The sequence below is a fragment of the Phalaenopsis equestris genome, unplaced genomic scaffold (assembly GCF_001263595.1).
Source record: "Phalaenopsis equestris unplaced genomic scaffold, ASM126359v1 Scaffold000152, whole genome shotgun sequence".
Lineage (NCBI taxonomy): Eukaryota > Viridiplantae > Streptophyta > Magnoliopsida > Asparagales > Orchidaceae > Phalaenopsis > Phalaenopsis equestris.
Window position 1 is genome coordinate 1,703,100 of NW_018164594.1, and position 17,048 is coordinate 1,720,147.

General features: G+C 34.9%; 1 protein-coding gene across 1 annotated transcript; it reads left to right on the top strand.

Annotated features, from left to right (window-relative positions):
• Positions 1 to 1,287: 1,287 nt before the first annotated feature.
• LOC110021926 lies at positions 1,288 to 6,877 on the top strand. The gene is made up of 4 exons (XM_020720652.1): positions 1,288 to 2,479; positions 2,591 to 2,775; positions 5,464 to 5,687; positions 5,769 to 6,877. The coding sequence occupies exons 1-4, from the start codon at positions 1,393 to 1,395 to the stop codon at positions 6,562 to 6,564; spliced, it is 2,292 nt and encodes a 763-aa protein (XP_020576311.1). The 5' UTR covers positions 1,288 to 1,392; the 3' UTR covers positions 6,565 to 6,877.
• The last annotated feature ends 10,171 nt before the right edge of the window (positions 6,878 to 17,048 follow it).

A 17,048-nucleotide genomic window follows, 5' to 3' on the forward strand; every position in this document is an offset into this window, starting at 1 on the left:
ATTTTAGAGTGACAGACTAAAATCCCCAATTCGGTCCTATCGTTTGGGTGTTGATGTGTAGATGTTAGCCCTCAGGTGAGGGGAACGTGGGAGCTCCGAAGTGAGAGCCGATATCCTCCCAGCCTAGCCGCAGAATCAGTAACCAAGCATATGATTGGTCAATGTTCTTTATGCCTGAACCAAAGGGTAAAAGATAGGCATGCTCCTATTTGACACAATATAAATTGAATTAATTCATTTTATCTATTCACTATAATTTCTTGGCAATGAGAATGATGCTTTCTTATATATTGAATATCACAATTAAACGTTTTTCCCTATAATTAGTTATTATTCAAATTATCTACTTATTGCAATTGCCTATTAGTGACAGATAAGCAATTTGAACGTCGTTGTAGTTGATGTATTACTTTTTAATAAATCTTAGTCCGTAGTATTCTATTTCTCCCTATGGGATCGATATCTAGGACTCCATTAGAGCCTTATATTACTGGAGCGATATGTATACTTGCGTTGACAATTTGACTTTAACATTATTGAATATTATATCCATACATCTTTATTAAATCAAACATATTATATAAAGTCGCAGTCAAGTTTTTGGCATCATTGCTAGAATTTAATTCTTCTAGTAGCGTCATCAATTTCCGTGGTCCAATTTATTTCTTGGTTTCTCTATCAAATGTCATCGTCGGCGCCCCCGCTGTTCTGGACTCCTCCTTAATGCTAGCATCGTCGGCGTCCTTGTTAGCGCGGAGTTTTTCTTCTAAAACGTCATTTTAACTTCAAATTCCATCATTTTTGCTTCATTTTTACTTCAAATGCTAAAAATCATCAACCTGCAATAAAACATGAAAAATATATTCATTTAAAGCGCAATATTACCAAAAATGAGTATAATATAAATGTCTAAAAAAACATATATTTTTGGTGCATCATTATATATTAAATTTGTTCAAAAAAATTTAACAAAAAGTAACAAAATAATATATTTTTCTAAATAATTATATTATTAAATAATGCTCAATAAAATATTTTTAAAAATTGTAGAATTAAATAATTGTCACACATTATATGAACTACTTAGTATAGGAGTTAATTGCCCTTTAATTAAGCAACTAGTTTTTTTTTTTCTTTTTTAATACTATTGTAAAGAAAAAATTAACAAATTATATTTTCAAAATTTGTCCTTGGAAAAAAAGGGAATACATTGGATTATTTAGTAAAATTCGAAGGGTATTTAAGTAAAATTAAATGTGAAGGGTGTGATCAAAAGCTAGCGGAATAGAATTTCACTGATGTTTTCGCTCTTTTCACTTCACTGCTTTCGATCTACCTCACACTCTCTAAACCCCACTCCATTCTCCTTTCCTCCTACAGCGCCGCAGTGCAATGGGATGCGCGGCGTCGAGGCTGGACAATGAAGACACAGTCCGGCGCTGCAAGGAGCGTCGCCGCCTGATGAAAGAAGCAGTCTATTCCCGTCACCACCTCGCCTCAGCACACGCCGACTACCTCCGCTCCCTCCTCCTTACCGGTTCCGCTCTCACTCGCTTTGCGGCCGGTGAACCACTCTCTGTGTCTGAACAAACTCCTCCCGTTTTCCTCCATCATTATTCAGCCGCTCCCTCTGCCGTTTCCTCTCTCCCTCCTCCAACTCCTGCATCTTCCATTCCCCGGCCCCCGGCTTTCCATACCCCCTCCCCCTACACTCCCTCCATCACTAATTCCAAGCTCCCTCACATCCTTTCCGACTCTAGCGTCCCCTCCACCCCCTCAGCCGCCCCTGCCCCCTCAGCTTCCAAGCGTCATTCCAATCGCTTCTCTTCCACTTATGCTACGACACCCTCCCAAGCCTCCTCCGTCTGGGACTGGGAGAATTTCTACCCTCCCTCTCCTCCCAGCTCCGATTTCTTCAATCAGCTCAAGGAGGAGGAAGAGAAAGAAGAATCACCCCATGCTGAGCCCGAAGAAAACAATTATCACGAGGGGCACCATCTACCTCAGGAGGATGACGAGGGTGACAATAGCTCGGTGGTGCATGATTTCCCACATGGACACTATGACAGCAGTTCGAGTTCGTCGACCAAATCCGACTGTGACGAGGAGGAGGAAAGGTACTCGAGATCTGAGAGCACGGCCCCGAGATCCGACTTCGGGGGATCGTCGTCGTTGGACGTCGGCGCCCGTGTCCGACCGGCGCCATCTGAGAGCGGATCCACATTCACCGCCCCGGGGAAATCGCTTCGGCGGGAGAGATCAGAGTTTAGATCCAACTCCGCCGGTTGGAACGGAAGGGACGATTGTTCTTCTTCCGTCACCGAGGATCTCAGGTTAGTTGTGCGCCACCGCGATCTGGCGGAGATCGTTTCTTCTCTCGAGGAGTACTTTGCGAAGGCTTCCGCCGCCGGTGAGCCCGTCTCCGATCTACTCGAGATCGGACGCGCGCAGCTCGAACGCAGCTTTCGGCATCTCAAGAGTAAGCAAGCCGTACACAATCGTTAGTTAGGGCTACTGGTTGTCGTCATTACTAGTACTACATTTTTGGCCATTTGTAAAGGGAATTATTTCTGATACAATTTTTTTTCAGAAACTGTTTACCATTCAAATAGCGTGCTGAGTGCTATATCTTCAAGCTGGTCTTCAAAGCCGCCATTGGCAATAAGGTATCAACTCGATACCGGTACGCTCGAAAAGTCAGGCGTGGAGAAGAGCCATGCCTCTACACTGGAGCGGCTTTTTGCTTGGGAGAAGAAGCTTTACGAAGAGGTTAAGGTAAAATTTTCATTTGAAACATATTTTCACTACTAAATTTAATATTTTATGGTCATTAAATTGATATTTTGGTGAATCTTGCGATTTATACATGTCACTCTTATATATAAGTAGTATATTAGTAAATGAAATGAAAATTTTTCAGTATTGTGAAATGATTCTTCCTCTCACTTGACATCACATTGCCTCATCATCATCATTATTATTGTTATTGTTGTTATTATTATCGTTATTATTACTATTATTAAAATTCCACAGCTCAGTTGATTGCGTAGTTTTGCAGCGCGGTGGTACCTACTTGTCTGCTCTATAAAGAAGAATTGGGGAGCATCTATGCTCAGCACCATTTTTCAATTTCTGTTTTTCATAAAGTTAGGAATATTAAAAGTGTGATGATTAGGTCAAGCATCTATATTCTGAATCTTGTTTAGAAAGCGATTAGCTTGATTTAATGCCTTTTGCGTATAAACTGAAATAGTAGTTTGTATTGTGAGGAGAAAAGCGGGATTTTTTTTTTTTTTTTTTTTTTATTAGTTTCTCTTTCTGATGTCGTCCGTCTGTGAAAAATTTTGCATGGGTGAGGAAACCCTCCCCCAAGCTATGGAAACCATTTTGCTGTATTTTGATTAGGTGTACAATAGCTGTTAGGTCATACCTGGACAAATAACTAATTACTAGATTTCTTTAGTACAGCACTACGGTACGAGCATTTGCGTTTTGGTGTCCATACTCCATACCCCGAAGGCATCACAACAGCTTTGCTTTTGGCTCTTTTCCAGCAAATTGTTCTCAAGTTTGAAAATTGTTTTAGCCACAACTTGATTAGGTATCTTTCAGTTAAAATGTTCTAAAAAAATTAATCTTGAGCTTCACTGTGATGCCTGTTTAAACTTGCTCGATATAACTGTTTAGTTGGTTTAAAAGTTATTGCTTTACTGAGTAGGGTGGGTGCTGCATGTTTTTGTAATTTGGTTGCTCGGTTAGTCGGCATTTGCCAAACTATGGCTGGGAGTAAATATTTTGGGATTTTCTAACGGTTTCAGCTGCTTGGGGACTAATTGTTGTGTTGCATGTTATGTGATGAAATGTGGGTTTTTTCTTGTTTTTTCATTTATTTTTTAAGATGATTACTTGAGTTTGATGGGAAATAGGTTCCGCACATTTTTTGTCCGGACACCTGACGTACCTCTACGTGCGGTATTCCTGAGTTATTTTCAGATTATTTCTGGGTTATTTTCAATAATCCCAAAATAACCCAAAAATAACCCAAAAATAACGAATGCGGGTTATTTCTGGGTTATTTCGGGATTATTGAAAATCGGGATTATTGAAACCCAGAAATAACATGAAAATAACTCAGGAACACCCTTCGCCGCACGTAGAACTACGTCAGGAGTCCACACAGAAAAATTTTTGCCCCCTTGTAGCTTTGAATTTAAATATGTTGATGGTTGGAACAAGTGCAAGAACTGTGGTAAAAAAAAAATGGTTATTTGTTTTTTTTAAGTATTATAAATTAATCTAGTTAGCTTCTGCACTGGTTGATTTATAAGGCACACTCTTAGGAGCTCATGCTGCCACCCAATATTACATGATGGATGTGTACTAGTTGATGTTTTTAATGTCCATGTGGGTGGCGCCAATTGGGGCCATGTGATTGTGGTGAGTTAGATCATCAGCTCTGCTTGTTGTGAGAAAGTTGTGACATTGGATTAAATTCTAATAAATATGAAGGAAAATGAGTTCGTATTCTCTCCAATCGAGGGGTTAACTTAACCCTTTATGGCTATACGATGCATTTAGATTGCTGGTATTAATGCTATGTAATTGATTGGATTATTTTCATAATTTAGTGGAATCAAGCGTCGCCACTGAACATAGATCAACTGGTTGGGAGGGGTTAACTGCAAAATATAGTTTACATTCTTTATTTTTCTTATATCTCTCAAATTTTCATGATTTGTTTTAATGTCGATGTTGGTTATTTATAATATCTTTTGATAATTTCTTCTATAAAGGAGTTTAAGATGTTTGGTAAATTAAAATATATTTTTTATTTTACGAGTGTTTGAAATAAATTTATTATTATATAAATTGATTTTATATTTATTTTTGTATTTACTCTTTATTTTGTAAATATTTAGATATCGTATTATAATATAATGTCAAATGTGCTTGTGTTCTTTATTTTCAATAATAAACATCACTTTTATGCATGTTATATCGTGTTTGTGTTCTTGAACCTGAATTGATATTGTCATAGCTCATAGGCTTGTGTTGGGGGTGGAAACCAGATTCAAAACCAATTTACGCTGGTTCAATTTAAATTTAATTTTAGTAATCTTTAATCCACATATTGTATTTCAAAAAATTGATTATTGAAATTAGAATTAACGCATGGACTGCTTTATAATTTTTTCTTAGTTATTTGCTAAATACATTACCTTTGCTGCATGAATATTTTTAACTGCCAAGAGCCTTAATGTTGTCTATCAAAACAAATTGAAAATAAATACTACTTGAACCATAACTTTCTATATTCATAGATTTCTTCATTAATCAGTTCATCGCGATGATTTCTATGTATATGTTAGCAATTGGATAAAACAGGTTGATCTGGGAACATGATTTTTGTTCTCGTTTCCTGCTAAATCCTAAAATTCTCATGATCCGGACATCTGAATGCAGGCAAGGGAGGGTGTGAAAATTGAGCATGAGAAGAAATTATCTTCATTGCAAAGCCAGGAGTATAGGGGAAAAGACGATGCAAAGTTAGACAAGACAAAGGCTTCCATCAACAAGTTGCAATCTCTTATCATCGTTACTTCTCAAGCTGTTTCCACCACTTCTTCTGCAATCGCCCAAGTCCGAGATAATGAGCTCGTCCCTCAAGTTGTTGATTTGTGCTTTGGGTAAATGCTCCCTTCAACATAAAAAAAAAAATTCTTTATCTCAAATTCATGTACAAACAAATCCTAATTTATGCAATGCAGCTATCTAAGCATGTGGAGATCAATGAATCAGTTCCATGAGATCCAGAACCATATAGTTCAACAAGTCCGAGGCCTCATTCATCGACCACTCTCTGGTCAGTCCACATCTGATCTGCACCGTGTCGCCACTCACGACCTCGAGGCTGCTGTTTCCTCATGGCACTCTAGCTTTAACCGCCTTATCAAATTCCACCGCGAGTACATCTGTGCGCTCCATGCATGGGTTAAGCTAACTCTACTTCCTGTGAGTAGCGATGGTCCTCAAAAGCAGAATTCTTCTCCCATTGCCATCGAGCTCACAGCCTTCTGTGATGAGTGGAAACAGGCTCTTGCTCACCTCCCTGACACCGTGGCTTCCGAGGCTATCAAGAGCTTTATGAACGTCGTTCATGTCATCTCCACGAAGCAGGAGGAAGAGTTGAAGGTGAAGAAGAGAGCTGAAGCGTATTCAAGAGAGCTTGAAAAGAAATCCACTGCTTTGAGAAACATCGAAAGGAAGTACTACCAATCCTATTCCATGGTTGGAGTAGGGATTGCCGGAGGGGATGGCCCCAATGGCCAAGTGCTCGATGCTCGTGATCCGCTTGCGGAGAAGAAATCTGAAATTGCAGTATGTAGGAGGAAGGTGGAAGATGAGATGGTTCGGCATGCGAAGGCGGTTGAGGTCACCAAATCCATGACGCTGAACAATATACAGACTGGCCTGCCTGGTGTTTTCCAGGCAATGACTGGATTCTCTGGATTGTTTGCAGAGGTGCTGCAAGGAGTGTGCCGAAGGGCTGGGTCTGTGAAGTAATGATAGAAGCATGGATTCCTTTCTCTCAGATTGTTATGAGCTCACTGAAAATTTTCATGGGAAAAAGCGTATAGTTACATAGTTATAATTTGAAGGGGAAGTTCTGATATTCCATATGTTTTGTTCTGTGAGCAGAATTTAGCTTGCTGTAGATAGCAGCTTTATATCATTTTGATATATATTTTTATATGTATTTTTTGTCCCTACCAAAAGAAGGGTTGGAGGGGCTTTGTACATGTTAAGAAATGGAGGGGTTGAAGATGTGGTTGGCATGTTGGCGTCCTAGTGAAATAAAAGAGCTACTGTTTCTATAGGTTTACTTGTTAGTGTTGTTTCTTCGACTGCTTGGCTTCTTCTGGTTGAGAAATTTTACTCCTTTATAAATTTGAAAGAAAGTAATACTGGCGAGATTAATCACTAATATAAATCAAGAATAATCTATAACACTAATAAAAACTTAATTTCGCATTTATTACTTCCTCTGCTGATATAACGAATCTCATACAAGATTTTCCATCAGTAGATTTTGGGGCATTTGTATACATTTCACCCAGATCTATATATATGTAAATCTTTTTCTTTTTCACAGGAGATATGAGAGTAGGTTTCAATTGAAAGTTTTTTACATGATCATTTTTTGTGTTGCGGATTTGCTAGAACGATGCTCCAGGCTACGTTTTGCAAATTAAAAGCCGGCTTCATTACAGATTGTTTGGACCGACAAGCGCGAGTACGCGGCCCGGAGTGGATATCCGACTGATGGTGGCTGGGGAGTCGTGCCGCCAGGCGTCAAACTTCTTAATTAATGCTTCTACATGGCCTCGGTACTGTCTGGGTTCCTCCGGGGGGCAAGGTGTCGAATGTGAGCGAATTTAGACCAGTATTTGTTTGACTTTTGGATATTTTACATAACGCAGCCTTCGAATCTGGATATTGAAATCTAACGGTTTTGAACTCATATTTTATACATTAAAGTCTCTTTTACGCGCGGTGTCCCCAAAGTTGCTCGCCGCATTGCTGCTGCACCTTCCCATGATTCTTTTTGCGATGATCAGAGGGCAATGGTGAGAAACGGTGTTGGAAGGCTTGAGTGTCTCATTGTTGATGGATCGAGGACAGATCTTGAAGGAATTGGGACGGGATCTGATATTAAAAGCGAATTAGATTGAGAATTGGATCCAATTGCTTAAAAGTTTGAAAGTTAGATGAAAGAGTGGGGAAGATGACTTTTACTATTAAGATGAAGTTAGGAATGCGATTGGGATTGATTGCGAAATCGAGTCCATCAAGATACATTTTTATTATGTTCAATGGAGATCGACACCGTATGCATTTCTGTATATGGTGTCCCTGTGGAATAATTTTTCGAGAATCTAGGTGAGGATGGAGAGAAAAGTTGAGGACGCCAGCTGTAGCACATACAGACAAAGGGGAGACCACGGGATGGATGGAGGGCGTAATGAAGACCTTAATGTTTTAAATAGGAGTTTGGGAGCAAGGAGATGTGAATAGTCGGGTTTGGAAGCCGAGGTACATAAGAAACCCTTGTTTTTTTTTTTTTTTTTTTTTTGTTTTTTTGGTCTCGTATTTCAAAATAAGTCATAAATAGCAACTTACGAGTTAGACTCACTTAAAATATGAATTTTTTCGAATGAGCTCGATTTTGAGATTTTTTTGTTTTCATCTTTACATTTAAATAGAATTTCTATTGAGAAATTTTCATCATTTTGGCGATTAAAAGTTTATGGAGCCACATGAGGCAATTTTCATACATACCACCTAATTTTATCTATTTACATGTGTGATAAAAAAAGAAAAGTCAACTTTTGGGATAAAAGGTATTTACAAACATTCCGACCCTTCGTATTATTTTAGGGGCATTTACGACAGACTACATAAATCCTATTTATTTACATATCTAATAACTAAACTTATATAATTTATAATCTCACTACCAAATAAATTTTATAAATAATAAAATTTAATATTTTTAATGCATTTATAAATTAATATAAAAAATATAAATAAATATTGTTGTTTAATTATTTCAAGTCAAAAAAGAGCTGAACAAAAAAAATTAGTATTAGTTTTTGTTCGGCTCATTTATAAATCGAGCTAAGAAAATTATTCATAATCAACTTACTTACTTAAGGAACGAATCAAATACGAGCAATTTAATAAGCATAACATGAGCAATTGGATAACCCCCGTGTTCCAAAACCCAACCAAAGTTTCAGTCTCTCTCACTTTGGCAATTTCTTTTTTTTTTTTTCTTAATGATAATTTGAAATTTATTCTATTGAATATAATATAAAATTTTTAATTATTTAGTATTTATTTGATTATAATTTAATTAGGATATTTCCAATTATCTGAATCTTAAAACTGTAAAATATGAATGTATTTAAATATAGCGGTCTATGATGTTTAAAATACATATTTACTCGCAATTCTTGTAACCTAACAAACCTTAGGTGATTTTTTTCTATTTAAAGAATTTGGACATCTTTCAAAACTAAGAAAACATATATGCAATTGTTATCTACGGGAGCATTCATGATAGTTGAGATTTACATTCATGATAGTTGAGATATACATTCATCCATAGAATAAAATTTTCACATATAAAAATAGGTTGAAGACATTTAATAGAATGGAAAATTTGTGTACGATACAGTTAAATCTTTTTCGAACGTATGATTCTGTATGATTCGTAAACTCATACAACTTGGGAGAGATCTTATTGAAGAAATGTGAAAAGTTGATGGATGTTTTTGAGAGATAGGGGGGATCGATAGAAATTTTCATCATTTTGGCAATATGAGATTAAAATTTATAGGTGTATATTTTATATATTCTTTAGACTTCTGTGCGGGTACATAAGTTTTAGGTTTTCTTCAGGGGCATTTTTTATTCATATTTAATTGAGATGATGTTTTATAGTGCCAATAAGCTTTAATGGTAATGCCTTGAAGAGTAGTTACAAAAATTTATTGTTGAGCTTTTAGACTTTCCTTTCTTTCAGAGACATTGTTTGTTCATATTTAATTGAGATGGTGCTTTATACTGCCAATAAGCTTTAATGGTAATGCCTTGAAGAGTAGTCGCAAAAAATTACTACTGAGTTTAGACTTTATTTTCTTTCGGTGATAAAAATTTGTACTCAGAGAGTAGTCACGAATACTCTGGAGTAGTTATTATGGACAATTTCTCATTCACAAGCCCTTACTACTTTGGTAGCAGAAATTACTCATTCTTTTGTTGTGACCAAAATGTGACATAAGATGACACTTAATAATGCAGAGACTCCTACAACTAAAAAAAAATCAACCTAAATGATGCGAAGAATCACTACCTGGGCTTATTTTATGAAGGATTGTGATTCTGTATATTCATTTATTCTTCTATTTCCTCTGTTGTGTGATCCCTAGTGGAATATTTTAAGATTCTTTGGCACAAAAATAATGTCTCGGACAGTTACTAATATTGAGATATGGGCGCAACACTTTGTGATGATGACTAATTTATTATGTGAGAACTTTATTAATTTTCAAAATTTTTACTGATTTATTCAGCTTTTTTATTTCTAGAATATATTTATGTTTGTAACCTATGATTGTATAAGAGGTTCAACTGATTCAAATTAGGCTTTCTTCGGCGATTTTTTCTTCTCCTCTACATTATCGCTTTTGTGACGTGCTCTAGCTTTTTTGGTTTTAATACAAATTTTTCCTCCACAACCATGATGAACCGGTGGTATTCCAACCTGGAGGTGAATATGATCGCCATCGCTATGTAGAATGGTAGTAAAAACTTTCTTGCTCTGAAAATACCCGTGGAATCATTAATTACTATGAAAGCTCTTGACACGAAATAACAAGATTGTACCTTTGAAGACTCCTACGTTTCTTCAACTGCAATAAGAGGTTGAAGCTTCGACTGCTATAATTTTGTATAAGGTGTGCTGTTATCAAGAATAGTTCCCAGTTTTGGCTTGGCCTTCAATTTCTTTTTTGTGAAGGACTGCTAGATAGTCCTAACTTCTTTAGATCATTTCATGCACAAATTCATCCAATCTCGATAGCTAGTTGTTAGTATTACTTTTAAAACATAGATTGTTTTGGTATGTAAATATTTTTTTGTAACTTGCGTCACCTAGGGCATTTATGGATGAGACAGTGCTATTTTCTCAAATGAAGATAATAATGTTAAATTTATTGAACTAGTTTCTTGATTAGATAAAGAAGCTTCATTTTGTCTGTTGTAAGATGGCATGGAATATTCTCCTAGCCCCTTAATTCTTCAATGGAGGCAGGCCACCGACTATAATACATTTTATTATTCAGGGACATCATAGCGATAACGAGCTAAACTGTGAAAAACTGGATGTCGAGCTCTTTATGGTGACAAAATACATGAAAACATCTTTGTTATGTACATACTAAGCTTGTTCACATGATGACACTCTTTGAACAATTGATACACCAAAATAATGTGTTCTTTTAAGTATACATTTTATGCTTATTTTTTATGATATTGAACTTTAAAGAATGGTATTTTCATGTTTTTATTACAGGTATATCAATTTTAGGCATTTGGAGCAAAAGTAGTAAAAAGGACGAAATTTGGAGCCAAAAATAGCAAATTTTGTGATTCTGACGCCTGAAGCGCCAAATTTGGCGCTTGAAGCACCACTTACAGAGAGCTGGCACGTGAAGTTCCAGATTTGGTGCCTAAAGCGTCATTTTATAGAGAGACGACACTTGAAGCGCTAGAACCCAAAACAGCGTGGATTTGAACAACTTGGCGCCTAAAGAGCCAGAATCAATGCCTGAGGCGCCAGAGACGACACATGATGAATTAAGGCAGTTCGAAATGAGGTTTGCACAAATTTTGAAGGCTCCAAATGTTTCAAACGCCCTATGGAGTGATTCAATACATCTAGACACTTTGGAAGGCTTTTTAATGAAAGGTCATGTCTCTTAAATGAAATGACTTGTCTTTTGGAATTCAAAAGGTTTGAATTTTGGAAAGAATTTTGGAGGGAATTTTGAATTCTTTTTAGAGGGAGCCAGCCTCTAATAAAAGAGAGGAAATTCTAGGGCATAAGTGGGTGGCGTGTAAGGGAATGGAAGAAGAGTTTTTGGTGGTGAAAAGAGAGAGAGGCGAGTAAGAGAGAGAGTCAAGGATTTGGAGATTTTCTTCAAGGGTTGTAAGAGGGGGTTGTAAGAGTGTAAGAGGAGAGAGAAGGTGAGAGATTTCTTCTTCATTACACTTCCAAGAGAGAATTCAGAGTGCTTGTAAGGAGGCAACATGCTTAAAGAGAACTTCTAGGGATTTGTTTGGGTACGAGTGTGAGATAAGTTGTTTCTTTTATTTCATTATTTCGTAAACTTATTTTTATATATGAAATCTGTGTTTTGTTGTTTCCTTCTCATGAATTTTGAGTAGTCTTCTTATCCTTCTCTCTACTCTAACATATGGTTTTGTGAAGAAATTATATTATTTTATACGGTTTTACATGACAATAATTTGTGATAATTTGAACTTCGATCTTCATTTACTTTTCGATCTGGTCAATTGAAATATTAAAATATGTTGAGAAACATATGTTCCGAAGGAATATGATTTCTACAACACGGTGAAAATCACATTTGATTTCATGGAAGAGGATGTCATCCATGGAGCTGAGTGCAAATAAATAGGGAAATATACTTTGTCGGATGCAGAATTGGAGATTGAATTGGAGAAGAATTGGAGATTTTAAGGTGACAGATTAAAATCTCCAATTTGGTCCAGTTTATTGAAAACTAATGTGAGATTGTGAGCCCTCAGATGAGGGAGAAGTGAGAGCTCTGGAGTGAGAGTCAGCATCCTCCCAATCTAACTATGAAATTAGGGACCAAACTCTGGATTAGTCAATGTTCTTTATGCACTTAAAAGAGGCTAAAGAGTAGGATTGCTCCTATTTGGCACAATGCAATTATATATATTTTTAAATGATTTTAATTTCTTCACAATCCATATACTCAGTGTAAAGGGGAAGAACGATTTCTTAAATTTGAACTCATCGTCAGGTAAACTTTGTTTAGTTTTCATAAGTTTACTTTTGAAGTTTAAAAATTAGTTTAGTTAACTTAGTTCTTTTAACTGTATTTTATTTAACATACGCTCAATTACTTTAGATTTGAATTTCGTACTTAATTTTTGAAGTTTGAATTGTGTTTTACATTATAGTTATAAGAATTTATTCATAAGCATTTCCAACTTCCCTGTGGGATCGATATCAAAGACTCCATTAGAGCCCTTTATTACTTGAGCAATACGTGAACTTACGTTATTATTATGGGTTTGGCAGTTTAAAGATTTTAAAAGATAAAATTATTTTTATTTGAATTTGAATTGCATATTTATTATTAGCACCGTCATGTGTGTGCTTTGTAATATTGAAAAATATTTACAAAAACAGCACACAACAAATCCACGAATCAAGTTTTTGGCGTCGTTGCCGGGGAAGTAACAGTAAACTATTTTATAATTTAGAAAATTGTATTTGAACTGAAAAACTATTGGTAGTTTAATTTGAACATTTTCTTATTTTAGTTTGTTTTCTTATTTTAATTGTTTATTGTGTTTGTTTATGTGTAGTTTAAGCTCTAAAAATTTAGTACCTTACGATTCAAAGTTAGAAAGAAAATTTAGAAAAAAATCAAAAATAACAAAAAAAAGATAGATAATTCTAGCGAAATGGCTTGCAATTCAAATAATTCTGGAAATGAACATCATTAGAGACCTTTAAGAGAATATGTTAATTCTACAGCAGATGAAATTCATTTGAGTATACAAAACCATGTTGTAGCTTTCAATTCATTTGTACTTAAACCTATTATTATCCAAATGGTACAAAACAATCAGTTTAAGGGAACACCAACTGAAAATCCTAACTTACATCTTGCTAGTTTTCTAGAATTGTGTGCTACATTTAAAAATAATGGAGTGTCGAATGATGTCGTCAGACTTAGACTTTTTTCTTTTTCATTAAGAGATAAAGCTAAGACGTGGTTAAGGTTTTTAGCACCTGGATCTATCAGAACTTGAAGAGACTTATCACAAAAAGTTTTATCTTAATATTTCCCACCCTCAATAATTGCTAAGCTTAGAAATGATATTACATCTCTTTGACAATTTGAAGGGGAATCAATTTGTGAAGCATGAGAAAGATTTAAAGATCTCATTATGAAGTTTTCACACCATGCATTGTCAGATTGGTTATAATTCAGATTTTTTATAATGGATTGGTTACATCTCTTAGATCGATAATTGACGCTGCAGCTGATTGATCATTAATGTCAAAACCATTTGATGAAGCATATTCTTTAATTGAAGAGATGGCTACTAATAATTTTCAATGGTTCTTTGAAAAGGTAAATCCAAAAAAGTAGCTAATATTCATGATTCTGATGTAATATCTATATTGGCTGCCCAAATAGCTGTTATATCGAGAAGATAGATCAATATGACATGAATCACCAACTGTGCTTGAGGAAAACTCATTGGGGCAATTGATAGAATCTTAATTTTCTTATGAGATTTTAAATGCAATAAATAATTTTTCTAATAATACTTATGCCAGTTATTATAATCCTGATTGGAAAAATCATAAAAATTTCAGTTGGAGTAACAATAACTCTAATACTGTAAATTCGCAATAGGGAAATGATACACCAAAATAATATGTTATTTTAAGTATACATTTTATGCTTATATTTGGTGATATTGTACTTTAAAGAAAAGTATTTTCATGTTTTTGTTGCATGTATATCAATTTTAGACATTTGGAGCAAAAGTAGCAGGAGCAAAAGTAGCACATTTGGAGCAAAAGTAGCAAAAATGAATAAATCCAAAATAGTGAATTTTGGGAATTCTGGCTTCTGATGCGCCAAATTGGCGCCAGAAGCATCATTTGACAAAAAGCTGGTGCTAGAAGCACCAGATTTGGCCCCTTAAGCGCCAAAACCCATAACAGTGCGGTTTTAAGCAAGTTGGCGCCTGATGCACTAAAACCAGCACCTGATGCGCCAAAGATGACTTTCTATAAATTAAGGCGGTTCAGGACAAATTTTGCGCGAATTTCAAAAGGGACACTTGTTCTAAACACCCCTTGTAGTGATTTAATGCACCTAAACACTTTGGAATGTTCTTTTATGAAGGGATATGTCTCTTGGATCAATGGACAAGTCTTTTGAATTCAAAAGGGCTGACTTTTGGATAAAATTTTGGAGGGAATTTTGAATTCTTTTTGGAGGGAGGAAACCCTTTAAAAAAGAGAGGTTTTGGAGTGTGTGTGAGTGTGGCATATAAGGGGGGAGACAAGAGAGTTTGAGAGAGAGAAAGTCAATTATGAGAGAGGATGTTATCCATGGAGTTGAGTGCAAATAAATAGGTAAATATACTTTGTGGATGCATAATTGGAGATCTTAAGGTGAAAGATTAAAATCACCAATTCTGTCACCTTAAAATCTCCAATTTGGTCTAGTTGATTGAAAACTAATGCAAGATTGTTAGCCCTCAGATGAGGGAATAGTGAGAGCTCTGGAGTGGCAACCGGTATCCTCCCAGCCTAACCACGGACTTAGGGACCAAACTCAGAATTAGTCAATATTTTTTATGCACTCGGAAGAGGGTAAAGAATAGGATTGCTCCTATTTGGCATAAAACAATTTTTATATATATTTTTTCAAATGATTTTAATTTCTTCACAATCCATATACTCATTATAAAGAGAAATGATGTTTTTTAAAATTTGAAATCTTCGTCATAAAAACTTTGTTTAGTCTTCGTAAATTTTACTTTTGAAAGTTTAACAATTAGTTTAATTAATTTTGTTATTTTACTGTATTTTATTTAGCATTCACTCTATTACTTTATGTTCGAATTTAGCACTTCACTTTTGTAGTTTAAAATTGTGTTTTACTTTATAATCTTAAGAATTTATTTATAAGCATTTCTAACTTCTCTGTGGGATCGATATCTAGGACCCCATTAGAGCCCCCCATTAGAGATCTAGGACCCCATTAGAGCCCTTTTGCACTTGAATGATACGTATAATTGTGTTATGATTTGACAGCTTAATGATTTTTAAAAGATAAAACTATTTTCACTAAAGTTAATTTTATTGGGATTAATTTACATATTTATTATTATATTTGTCGTGTGTATTTTGTAATATTGAAAAATATTTGCAAAATTAACACACAAAATTTATCTGCATCAAGTTTTTAACGTCGTTGCCGAGGGAGTAACGAAAAATAATAGTAAGTTATTTTATAATTTAAATTTTTTTTATTTTAAAATAAAAAATAGTGTTTGTAGTTTAGTTTGAATATTTTCATATTTTAGTGTATTTGCTTATTTTAATTACTTGTTGTGTTTGCTTATGCATAGTGTAAGATCTGAAGATTTAGTGCCTTACGATTCTAAGTTAGAAAGAACTACTAGAAAAATTTGTAAACAGATCATATTAGCAAAATGGCTTGCAATTTGAGTAATGTTGGAAATGAAAATGAACATCATTAGAGACCTTTAAGAGATTATGTTAATCCTACAGCAGATGAAATTCATTTGAGTATACAAAACCCTGTGGTAACTGCAAATTCATTTGAATTTAAACCTGTGATTATCCAAAAGGTACAAAACAATTAGTTTGGGGGAACACAAACTGAAGATCTTAATTTACACTTTACTAGTTTTCTAGAAATGTGTGCTACTTTTAAATATGATGGAGTGTTGGATGATGTTGTCAGACTTAAAATTTTTCCTTTTTCACTAAGGGATAAAACTAAGATGTGGTTAAACTCGTTAACATCTGGATCTATCAGAACTTAGGGAGACATATCACAAAAAGTTTTATCTAAATATTTCCCACCTTCAAAAACTGCTAATCTTGGAAATGATATTACATCTTTTTGTCAGTTTGGAGGGGAATCAATTTATGAAGCCTAGGAAAGATTTAAAGATCTCCTTAAGAAGTTTCCACACATGTATTGCCAGATTAGTTAATAATTCAAACTTTTTTATAATTGATAGGTTGAATCTCTTAGATCAATAATTGACGTTGTTACTGGTGGATCATTAATGTCAAAACCATTGGATGAAGCATATTCTTTAATTGAAGAGACGGCTACTGATCCTGACTTTCTATATAGATGTAAAATGCGATTTATGCGATTATATGCTTAATTTCCTTAATATTTATTCTTAATTTGCAACAAAGTCAAAAACTTGATAAAAAAAAAAGCAAAAAAAAAAAGCTAAGTAAGGTTTCTACTATAAAACAAATAAGAATACAATTATAGTATTTAAATATGGGATACTACACAAGTATACGTATCATTATTAAGTGATATAGGACTTTATAATTAAGCCCCGAATATTGAACCCATAGGGAGATTAGCAATATGTACTTTGGAAAACTAGAAAGTTTA